The following is an 11,851-nucleotide window of genomic DNA, read 5'->3' as shown; positions in this document are numbered from 1 at the left end:
TCTACTGCATCCAAGGATGTTATTGGATACTTTGGATGGAATCGGCGACTGGGTATGGTCTCCGGCTATGATTTCCGACTTCGCTGGAAGAAAGGCTCTCAATGTTGCGTTAGGTCTTGCAGGGCTCCTAAGCCGCAGTGGTAAACGTGCAGATGCTGTGCGTCAATTGCGGCTTAATCGTGTAACCACGGAGGTTGTTCTCTCAATGCACCATAATTATGTTGACTTGGTGTCGGTAAAATTCCATACTGAGCATCATGGAGCCAGATGGAACGCAGTCCTTTTGTGCAACAATTCCATAACCAGTAATTTAGAATTCCCAACAGGTGAGAGATATTACTGGCTCCATCCATCTACTGACATCATTCGCTGGTACATCCTTCATAACATACCTTTGTGGAAAACGACATCGAAAAGGTACATAAACGCTGGCGAGCGCGAAAATTCTCAGACTTGCGGGTGTGCTGTTAGCGGCCGGCCTACGCACGAGATACCTGCCCTCTCCAGACTCAACGCTCTACAGGCTACCAAGTACCCGTCGGGCTCTCGCGTCAGCATACAGAAGACTCCAATATCACTTTCGATCAATTATCACGTCGGCGTAGATAGAGCATTGAGGCACTATGATCATTCCGTGCCTTGCTATCAGTAATAGCCACTACCTCGGTGTTGGTGGCTAGCCCAGAGACGGCATCCGAATATTGTCCAAGGGTATCCATGATCAACAATTCCAATGCTATGTACACATTATCAATGTCTCTTGATCCTCTGTTCTAGATTCAATGAGTCATTTGTTCGGGAGAAGATGCGTATGCCAAGCAGTGGTCCGCCTGAAGCAATGTCTTCCCTGTTGTATTAATCCAGGATACTCTAGGTGACCACTTACTGTTATGACATCCACATTCCCTGGCTTCTCAATTAGAATAGCTGTCGGCCCAAATTTCGCATCCCTTTTCATTTTTTCGAATACTCAGCGGCTTTCAAGACACGTCCTTTATCTTGGTAGGCTCTACGATAATAGGGTATTTGTTATCCGTCCTTGCATGACGGTTCCTTGACTCAAACTTTCTGCAGAGACATCTGTCGTCCCACGGAGCGCGCTCCTTCGTCAGACTAGTTCCTGTCAAGTATCCAAATTGGCCAAGTTTAGGCCCTTGCAGGACCGGAGTCATTGTCCCTGGCCCCCTCACACATGACTACCTCTCTCAAATTGTCACGGTCTATGGACCGGTGTTCGGCCTTCGGCAAGACCCTCAGCCACGACTCATTGGACCCACCAAATCCAATGGCGCATTCGCTAGAAGGTTCCAGGAATATCGACAAGGTCAATGGCAAGGTTATAAGAATGCCCAGGAAATAGGGAGGATACGGTTCTGTTTCCTGTTCTTCAAGAAGATTTATTGCACTCGTAGTAGTAGTGTTACGACCCGTTATGCATGGATAACAGTTAACCGACCCACTCGGGCGTCGGGCGGCTAGGACAGGACATTTGTACTGCAGGATCACGGGAACAACAGGGACTCACTCGGTAAACGGAAGAACTATGGTCCAAGTCACGTGACGATAAGATAACGATCATATTGGATCAATATGATCCAACACGACTTGGGGGCCGAACGATCATTCTGGATCAGAATGATCCAGATCGACCCAAGGTACAAAGGAACATGTTCGGAATTAGACTTGTATATAGTATGACCCTGAGCCTGGCTCATGGTCAGACTTCCATAGCTCTTCAGCAATCAACTTAGTATTCATCCTCACGGATACTCTCAGCTTACCTTCACTGCGAATTACTTGTTGAGTCTAAGACTGATCACCTTAGCCTCTGAAGACCGATCTACTACAGCCTACAACCTACGACCCAGACCACGACCAAGTGTACTGTTATTACGTCTCAATCCCCAGCTTCTGTTAGCAGACCCTACTGTCGGATAGCTGACCGTAACAAGTAGGCTAGACCAATGGCATCGACCTTGTCCTAGACCCTTACAATATATATATATATATAAGTAGGGTATATACTTAACTAAGTAGGTGTTACTTTAGGGATTAATATTACTTTAACTCCTATTTTAGTAATATATAAGCTATATATAGTATGTACTTTATATTTCTCTATCCTAATTGTTACGAGTAGGTCAGGGCAACCAACTGTGGCACAAAGCAAAAGCTTCGGTAATGACAAATCCGTTGTCATTATCCCCTGTTCTGCACTATATAGTTACAACCCTACAGTGACCAACTGTAGCGGTCGTAACAGGCTCGTCCTCCTCTTCGCTGGCGTCTTCTACAGTCACGGGTGGTACGAAGGGGTTCGACATTGTGTACAGAACGCATCGAGTGCCAAAGCGCTTTGGTCAGATTGGGGTCAGATGGCGTCAATTGAGAGCTCTCCGAGACGGAAAACGAGCCTGGCGGTGTGGCAGATATTTGTTCCCGCAACCTTCCTCACAGCCTGCTTCGAAACGAAACACTAGAGCAGTGAGCCTTCCCAAAATAGTCAAGTGCTAACAATAGCGTGCAGGCATTTGTCTAATTCACGGCGCATTATTAATTATTATCCTCTTAGCGCAGTGTTACGACCGCTGCAGTTGGTCACTGTAGGCTCGTAACTATATAGTGCAGAACAGGGGACAATGACAACGGATTTGTCATTATCGAAGCTTTTGCTTTGTGCCACAGTTGGTTGCCCTGACCCGCTCGTAACACGCAGCTGATTGAATGACTCGGGTTTGTATTGTGCAAGGGCACCTGGACTACATTTTTCACCGGGTTCACATGCGTGATCTCATGCAGATCGACAGGTTACAGTACCCAGGCCATTTTCGAGACTATATGGTTTAGGTGATATAGTTGTGCATCAGGCCGAACAAGGGTTTAGACAATCAAGCGGACCTTGCTGAAGGGCCTGAGACTTCTATTAACAAAAGTGTTTGTTGTCTCTCCCTGCCGGCGCGTGGTGTTGCCTTTCTTCCTGTCTAGCTGGCTGGAAAGTTCCCATGGTGCACCGTTTTAAAGCGGCGTAAAAATCTAGTCTATCTAGCAAATTCAGCCTGTGACGTCTGAATAGCTTCTACGAGTGATTGTAAACTCCCTCCACCTACAATCTGGTTGAGACTAAGCTCTACCGCCCACTCGCGACGGATAAAGTTACGCAGCTCAACCGCTACAAGCGAGTCTAATCCCAGGTCTTCTAGCCTGGCGCTTGGGTCCAGCTCCTCGAGATCCATCATGGTTATGTCTGCAATTTTCTGCGCGACACTACCCATCACATCCTGGGCTTCTGTACCTCGCCGAGCCTTTCCGCTGGTCCTTTGCGCTGGTTTCGTAAGGTTGGCTTTCCCCGCGATGCCATTGCAGATGGCCATGGAGTAGTTCTGGTTCATCCACGGAAACTGCCAGTCCTGTGTGAGGTCGTGGGCTGTGAAGCACAAGGAAAGTCCAACGCCGGCATCGTACAGAGATGATGGTGCCACAATAGCGCTTTTGACGAGGGCATGAATGTGTTCCTCCTTCAGCGTCAAGCCGAGCGATCGCCGCCACTCATCTTCGTTGCCCAGGGACTCAGCGACGTATCCGATGTCCTCGACAAGTGGGAGGCAGATAGAACTGGCGGGTAGACCACGGGACAGGCGGTAGCGCGCGAACGAATTCAGGAATGCCTGGTGATGCAAAGTGGTTAGCAAAAATTTCGTTATCTTCATCCCTTCCGTTTCGTCATCGATCTGACATACTGATGCTGCGCAGTACGCTGGCTGGCCGAGAGTCCCAAACACTCCCGTCATCGAACTCAGAGAGACGAAGAAGTCTAAGTCAGGGATAAGTTCGTGCAGACTCCAAGCTGCTGCAACCTTGGGGGCCGTGATATTTTGCCAATCTTCAAATGTGGTGTTGGTGAACAATGCATCCTGTCGGAAAAGGGGTCAGTTCATGTCGTGCATGGCATGTATTCCACTGAAGACTTAAGGGTGAAGTAGTCGTCTCCAAACTGAACCGAACTTACACGAAGATAGAGTGCCCCATGGATCACACCGCGGACCGGGGGAAGTCCCTTCTTTTTGATCTCGCCCAGAGCGCGCACGAGATCTGACCGCTGCCCAACATCACACTTAACCGCATGTAATCGACCGGTATATGCTTCCAGCATTCTCGCGACCTTGGGATGAGAAGCGCCGCTACGGCCGAGAAGAACGACATGACCAGCGCCATTGCGAATCATCCACGCTGCCAAAGAACGTCCGATGCCACCTGTCCCGCCCGTGATCAGATACGTGGCCGCCGACGACAGCCACGAACCTTGAGCCCTGCCCGCCGTTGCCAGTGGCGTCCTCCGCTCAATAACCACCTTGTCTGATGGCGACACGGTCACAATAGCTTTGCCAATAATTTGGCCTTGCTGCAGCTTACGCAACCCCTTTTGTAGCTCCGAGATAGGCACCAATGTCAATGGTCGCAGGGGCCGTAGCACGCCCTGGTCCAACAACTCGACAATGCGGTTCATTGCTGTACGTCGCTCGGTCATCGGTCGGCGTGATATGTCCAGCCCTATGAAGGAAGCATTTCTATCAAAAGGTCGCATGGCAAGGCTGCTGCCAGCGAGGAAGTCCACCCGTCCGATCTCGACGAATCGTCCGCCATTCGCGATCAGGTCCCATGTCGCTTGAAGGAGATCCCCACTCAGCGAGTTTACAATGACATCTACGCCCTTGCCGTTGGTGGCTCTGAGGATATCGTCACGGAAGGAAGTTGTACGGCTGTTGAATACACCAGCTAGGTTGTATTCCTGTTGGAGGAATTCGCGGCGTTCAGGAGTTCCGGCCGTGGCAAAAATGCGTGCGCCGAGATGCTGAGCGAGCTGAATGCAAACCTGGCCCACAGCTCCCGCAGCAGAGTGAATGAGCAGTGTCTCCCCAGGCTGTAAATTTGCCAAGGTTTCTAGGGATGCGATGGCTGTGTAGTAAGCCGTGGGGAGTGACGCAGCCTCCTCGACGCTCAGAGAAGTCGGCACCGGTGTTGCATGGTCGCAGGGAATGCTCACAAAGTTGGCCAGACTGCTGGCTTTGTCTGTTGTATAGTAGAAGACGCGGTCGCCGGGCTTGAAGTTCATGACATTTCGTCCAACGCGGACGACTTCGCCGGCTCCCTCTCGGCCAGGAGCTTGCCATGGAATGGAGCCAAGGAGGATGAGAACGTCACGGAAATTAAGCGAAGCTGCCTGTACGTTGACAATAATTTCGTCGTCTCCTGGGCTGGTATCCAGAATCGGTGTGCGCTGGAAGTAGATTGCGTCGAGATCGCCGGTTGAGGAGATTGTCAACTCGACAGCCTCGTCCTGTGGTATTGGCTGCTCGTCCTTGGCAACGACAACGCCCAGTTCTCCCGCAAAGGCTTCCCGTGCCAGTTCCTTCTCGATGAGGCGGTTGATGTGAATCTGGCCATCCTTGAGGACGAGATCTTGGTCGCGTCGAAGTCTTGCTAAGTCCATGTTAGTACCTGCAGCTACAAATTTGGCAATCCTGGCCACTGCTTTAGCTGACTGCTGGCCTTCGGTATCCAAAGTTGCGCCCTCTAGCAATATCATGAGCTTTTCCGGATTCTCGTGACGCAGAGAGCGCAACAGCCCCTTCGCCAGGCCGCCTTCGGGCGGTACATGACCGGGAGAGATCCAGAGGATGCCTGTGTTCTCTATAATGAGGCTCTTGATCTTTTCGAAACAGCTCGCAGTTAGAGAGTCAAAGACGCTGCGGTGAAGACCATCTACAAAGATGCAGTACGCCGTCGGAATCGGCAGAAATTCGGAAAACTCGTGAAGGACAACCGGTGAACCGAGGTTCAGCTGGCTCTCTAATTGAAGAGCTACTTGCTGGGCAAAATTGAGTGTTTGAAGCCCGTCATCGCCTTTCCAGAAGCCGCAAACGATGACTTCAGGGGTTGGGTCCCGACCCCAACTGTGAAGATCACTAGTCTGGACAGCCTCGGTGGCATCTGATTCTGCTGCCGCCATGGACCATATGGCTGTAACATTCCGCTCGGGATGTCCGGGATAATCTTCGACGGCACCGTCAATACCGGTGAACCCACTATCCTTGAGAGCGCGATCCCACACATCCTGACCAACAAGAGGCTCTCCCGATGCTCGGTAAGCGTCTTCGGCAAGCCACCACCCGGGAAGCCCGAGATACGCAAGATCTAACGGCGCCATGTGCATGCTCTCCAACATCAGCAACCTTCCCCCAGGCTTGAGGAGACTTCGCACATGTGCTAGGCTGACGGCGAGATCAGGCGTGGCGTGCATCACGAGCGAGGCGACGACGAGGTCGAAAGAGCCTTTAGCAAACACTGTACTCTGCCTGACGGGGTCTTTCGAGATGTCGAGTCTCTCGAATGTCATCCGGTCAGACCATCTTGCCAGCTTCTCGCGGCCTTTCTCGAAGAACCCTGATGAGATGTCGGTGAAGACATACTCGGCAAACGGAAAGACCTCAGGAGATGACAACGCCTCAAGAACCGGCTTTGTTGTGCCGGCCGTGCCGCCACCAACCTCCAGGATACGTAGGTTGCTTTTGGTGGCCGCGAGTGTGCGCGCATATCTGGCCATGGCCTGGTTGCCACGGCGAAACGCTGCTTCATCCTGGTAGTGCTGCCAAAGAAGCCCGTCCTGCATCATCAGTTCCAGCGATTGCACTTCATTACGCATGATGGGTACCAGTTTCTCGCCAATAATGCGCAGCAAGGTTCCGGCAGGGCCGATGGCGTCGGCTAGGGGCCGTAGGGAGGCCAGGGATAGTGTTGATAACGACTCCTCAGGAAGACGGGGACCAGGCCACGAGCTGGCGAACTTGTGCACTGCGGAGCGCAGTTTCAAAAGGTGATGGGGTAGATTCGTTAGATCATCGTTCGCGGTTTGAGGCAGAGCAAGCGCCATGTAACCACACGCGACCTGGTTCCCAAGCCGACGCTTGTCGAGCTGGTCGTGCTCGAGGGAAGGGTCTTCGAGCATCGCTGCGAGATCACGACCATCGACGAAATCAATGTGCGGCAGCAAACGCTCGGCGTAGCTTGCAGGCAGCCCAGCTATTATGCTCTCGGTCGAGGGCTGTCTGACCCGCTTGACCGTTGCCCTATCGATCTCCAAGATGGGGATCCGGGGTCCGGGGTCGGCGAGAGCGCCCGCGAAAACGACGATGCTAAAGTCCATCCGACCGTTCTGTCGGCTATGCTCCAGGACACGGCTGACGATAGTGAAGCTCTGGCCGGCCTCGGCCTGGATGCGATTCGACACGCGAAGCCGCGATACATTGGTCGGCACATAAACACCCCTGACACCGTCAGCACGCTCGTGGAGGATGTGGATGCCGTGGAAGAAGGAGTCCAGCGTCGGAGGGTCCACGGTTACGGGCGAAAGAGGCAGAAAGGCGGAAGGCGGACTGAGCGCCTCGGGACGAAGGACGGTGACGTGGGTCGTGGCGTCGTGGTTCGGCGATACCCACAGCTCCGTCATGGCTGTGAAAGAGGGGCCGTATGCGGTGCCGGAATTGGCCGCAGTCCGGTACTCCTTCGCCGGGTCTATCCTTGTGGGCTCGGGGCCACTGGTATTCTGAACCATGCGGTCGACGACCTGCTGGGCTTCTGAGACTACAAAGCTCGTTGGGCTGAGTGGTTCTGCAGCAGCGATGCAGCCGCGACAGTGAGAGTTCCACCCGTTTTCCTCGGACCACGACAGAACTTCAAAGATCCAACTGTGCGGCGAAGATGATCTCGTCGAGGTTTCTTGAGTGCCACCTGAGAGTGGCTTCAGCTTCGTCGTCACGTCGACACGCTGGTCTTCAACAACCTTCAGGCTGCGTCTCACGGTCAGGTCCTTTATCATCATGCTCTCTGGGGCAACGCCACCGCCTTTGGGAAGAAGTGCTGTAACGGTCTTCACAGCCTCGAACGCTAGCGCTAGAAAACCTGTGAACGGGAACAGGATGTCGCCGCCGACGACGTGGTCCCGCAGCCAGGGCATGTCGTCTAAGGTGAAGACGTTGCGAAACGAATGTTCGTCCCCCTCGCAGTGAGCAGTTCGGCCACCCAGCAGGGCGTTGTACGGAGAACCTCCGAAGAGCTTCTGCTCGGCAACGCGTGGCCGGTGGATGTATGATGTCTCGTGGTTCCAGGCGTAAGCAGGTAGATCCGTTGCCAATCGTGCGTTGTATCGTGATGTCTGGTTGACCTGCTCGAAGTCCAAGTCGGCGCCAGCCTCGAAAAGGCGTCCGGCAAAATTCAAGACGGATGTGATGGGATATGTCCCTCTCTGCAGCGAGGGCAAATACGCCACCTGTGTCTGGTGAGAGTTGCTGCTTCTTAAAGACTCGAGTATCTGGCGTATAGGGCCCCTAAGCGCCGAATGAGGGCCAATTTCGATAATGACGTTGATGGGTTTTTCATGGTCATCTCCTTTCTGGAGGCTTAGCAATAGTTTGAGCGCGTCTGAAAACAAAACAGGCTGGACGAGATTGCGGACCCAGTATGACGCGTCGAGAGCAGATTCTACCTGGCCGGTTACCGAAGATACAAAGACAGCTTTGCAACCAGGGTTATCTTCGCCGTGATTTGACAAAAGATGCGGCTCAAGCAAAGCCTTGTATGACTCTGCCACCGTCTGCATGTGATGCGAGTGGTACGCCACGCTGACCTTGAGCCTTCGCGGATTCAGTCCTCTCTTCTCGGCCAGATCCTGGACGGTCTCGATAGCCTCCTGGTCCCCGGAGATGGTGACAGATGCAGGGCTGTTCATAGCCGCGATAATGACCTTGGAACGGTCCTCATCTCCCAACGCCTCGGCCACAAGTTTCTCTGCCTCATCCTTGCCAACGCCAACAGCGAGCATGGCTCCCTTTAGCTTAGAGTCGCGCGTGACCTGCAAAGCTGCTTGACCGCGAAGGTACGCAACAGCAACTGCCGTCTCGAACGAAATGAGACCCGCGGCGAAGGCAGCTGCAATCTCGCCGCTGGAATGACCAGCGACAGCTGCTGGCTCCACGCGCCATGCCAGGAGGAGCTGGACGAGGGCGAGCTGGACGATGGTGCACGCCGGCTGAGAGATCTCAGCGTCGTTGATACGCGAGCCGGCTTCGGCTGAGCGCTCGAGCTCCTCCTCTATCGACCAAGATGCCCCGAGATTCTCGAGACATCGGGATGCCCGCTTCAAGGCAGCAGCGAAGGGCGGGTAGCGCCGAAGCCCGGTAACCATGCCCGCGTGTCTGTGGAAAGACTGAGTTAGAGTCCTTTTGAGCTGGAATAGACCATTCGGCATTGCTTGTGATCACAGGACTTACTGGGCGCCTTGGCCGGTGAAGACGAATCCTGGGATGGGTATGCCAGATGCCTTCGAGTTGAGTCCGGTTGGTCGTGGAGAGACACCGGAGATCTCGAGCATTCGCTCTCGTAGCTCGCTCAGGGACTGCGCTACGACTGCTCGCCGAGACTGCGTAAAATGTGTACGACGCTGGCCCAAAGTGAAGCTAATGTTTTGCAGCAGGCTAGTCGCGCTCTGGGCTTCGTGTGAGGCTAGGTACTCAGCCAGTGAAGCCACGTAGGCGCCTAAGCTCGAATTGGAGCCAGCAGAGACTACAAATACCCGCGGCGTCTCGTCCAGTTTATTGTCGCCGTTGGTGACATGGATATCGGGGGCTTCCTCCAACAGTATAGCAGAGTTTGCTCCGCCAAGTCCTACGATGCGTCAGCTGTCACGTTTCAACGCAGTCATCCCCAGAAAGAAGCAGCCAGAAGCGCTTACCGTAGTTGGTCACACATACACGCCTCGGGGACGAGGAGGTAGGCCATGGCATTGTCTCTTTCAATACCCGCAATCTTTCTGCCCCACTGGCATTCAGTATAGCAGGGTTGAACTTCTCAAAGTTGGCATTGGGGAGCATGACCCGCCGCTCAAGCATCATCGTGGATTTGATAAGTGAGAGCAGACCGCTGGCACCTTCAAGGTGGCTGCAAGATGGGACTTCCGTCAGCAAAGAAAGAAGGCAAAGTTCATCCTGACCAGCACATTCAGGAAATCGGCCGTCACAGCATCGAGCAGAGCCGATGATCCTTGGGATGAACTCACCCTATATTCGACTTCACAGAGCCGAGAAACACTGGGGCGGACGTCGGTGATCGCTGGCTCGCATATACAGAAGAAATGGCAGCTGCGTCGATAGGATCGCCGACAGCAGTGCCGGTGCCGTGACCCTCAACGAATCCGGTGTCCCTGGGATCCAGGCCAACTTCCATATGGACACGCCTCGCCAAGCCCTCCTGAGCTTCTTGAGAGGGCACAGTAATGCCACCGGGCACCCGACCCGAGTGACTCGCCGCTGTCTGGAAGGGACGTCAGCTCGGCACAGTTGTGGGAAAGTCGACCTAAAGACAAGTCGGGAAGCATCATATTGAGAGGCCGAGAAGTAGAAGACACGGGGTATCAAATGTTCCCTCTCAACAGTCTCTCGTAGACAAGAAACAACCAGGACTCTCAAAATCTCATTACAGCAGAGCAAAGAAGGGGTCTTCACATACATTGCGGATGATGGCGCGTACGGTATCGCCGTCGGCCAACGCTGCTGCCAACGGCTTCACCACGAGACACGCGCTCCCCTCGCCGCGTCCGAAACCGGACGCCCTGTGGTCGTACGAGAAGCACTTGCCCTCGGGAGACAACACACCGACAGTATCGAGCATGGACCAGAGCTCCGGACCGTTGAGCAAATTCGCAGCTGAGACTAGTGCGGCCTCACACTCGCCCAGCCTTACGCTCTGGCACGCCAGATGAAAAGCGTACGAGCTGCTCGCGCAAGCTGTGTCAACAGCAGCGCTTGGCCCGCGGAGGTCGAAGAGGTAGGATATGCGGTTTGCAAGCATACAACCCGCAGTGCCACTCGCACTATACGCACTCGTGGTGAGGAGGTCCTCGGCAGCGTGGCCAGCATACGTCGACCCTTGATGCGCCGCGAATACGGCCACGTTACGGCCAGCGATGTCGCGGAGCGTCCAGCCTGCATTTTCGAAGGCCTCAAAGGCGCATTCGATGGTGATGCGCTGCTGGGGATCCATGGCTTTGGCCTCATCGCGGCGAATGTTAAAGAAGGCGGCGTCGAAGGCGTGGATGTCCTGTGGCATGAAGTGACCGCCCTTCGAATGGATGTAGCCTGGTTTCTCGTAGATGGGGCAGTGGTAGGCGTCCTGATTGAAGCGAGATGGCGGCACCGGCGATGATGCGCATCTTGCTTCCGCCAGAAGATCCCAAAGGCCTGATCGTCCGACGAGGGGGGCCCGGTAGGCATATCCGACTATGGCCAGTGGTGGATGAATGTTCCCTTCATCTTGGCCAGCTTGGGGTCTGTCATCCTCCGTATACTGCGTTGGAGGCCGGTTGCGGGTCATTCTGCGGCTAGTGTACGGAAATGATGTAGGTCTGAGTATGAAATCTGAGATGGCATGTAGCTACAGCGGAGCCTGTCTAGAGGTGATGCGGGTTTTCAGGCACGCTGTGGACTCTTTTGGAAGCGGATTCTAAAAGCTGTTTTTCCTGCGCAACTTCCCACATCAACTCTTATCTATCACGAGAGAGAGCCGTAGAGTTCCTAATATATATCTCCCGGCGTTCATAAAGTATCCGTGTAACCGAATTTTATGAGAATTCAGCGTTGATGCTCAGATGCCGTTGCAACCGAACGTAAGGCGTTTAAGTTTCCACGACCCCTGAATTGTTTTTTGGCACGTTTATGAATTCTGCTCATACTGCTCGACTCATTTGCTGTTACAAAACTAGGTATGATTTTCCAACCCACTAATCGTAGCCCCAATATTCGAA

At 53.7% G+C, this 11,851-nt stretch overlaps 1 protein-coding gene across 1 annotated transcript; it reads right to left on the bottom strand.

The window, feature by feature from the left end:
* Positions 1 to 3,033: 3,033 nt before the first annotated feature.
* On the bottom strand, positions 3,034 to 11,421 carry ACRTS2-0 (Highly reducing polyketide synthase ACRTS2; the record flags this gene model as incomplete). The annotated part of the gene is made up of 8 exons (XM_032026976.1): positions 3,034 to 3,042; positions 3,108 to 3,665; positions 3,738 to 3,911; positions 4,007 to 9,248; positions 9,324 to 9,717; positions 9,785 to 9,990; positions 10,109 to 10,362; positions 10,558 to 11,421. The coding sequence occupies 8 exons, from the start codon at positions 11,419 to 11,421 to the stop codon at positions 3,034 to 3,036; spliced, it is 7,701 nt and encodes a 2,566-aa protein (XP_031876596.1).
* Between the last annotated feature and the right edge of the window lie 430 nt (positions 11,422 to 11,851).

This window comes from Colletotrichum fructicola, assembly GCF_000319635.2.
Source record: "Colletotrichum fructicola Nara gc5 chromosome Unknown KSG_Nara_v1_contig10, whole genome shotgun sequence".
In the NCBI taxonomy this organism is placed as follows: domain Eukaryota; kingdom Fungi; phylum Ascomycota; class Sordariomycetes; order Glomerellales; family Glomerellaceae; genus Colletotrichum; species Colletotrichum fructicola.
Note: the sequence above shows the minus strand (reverse complement) of the source record. Positions and strands in the feature narration are given on the sequence as shown.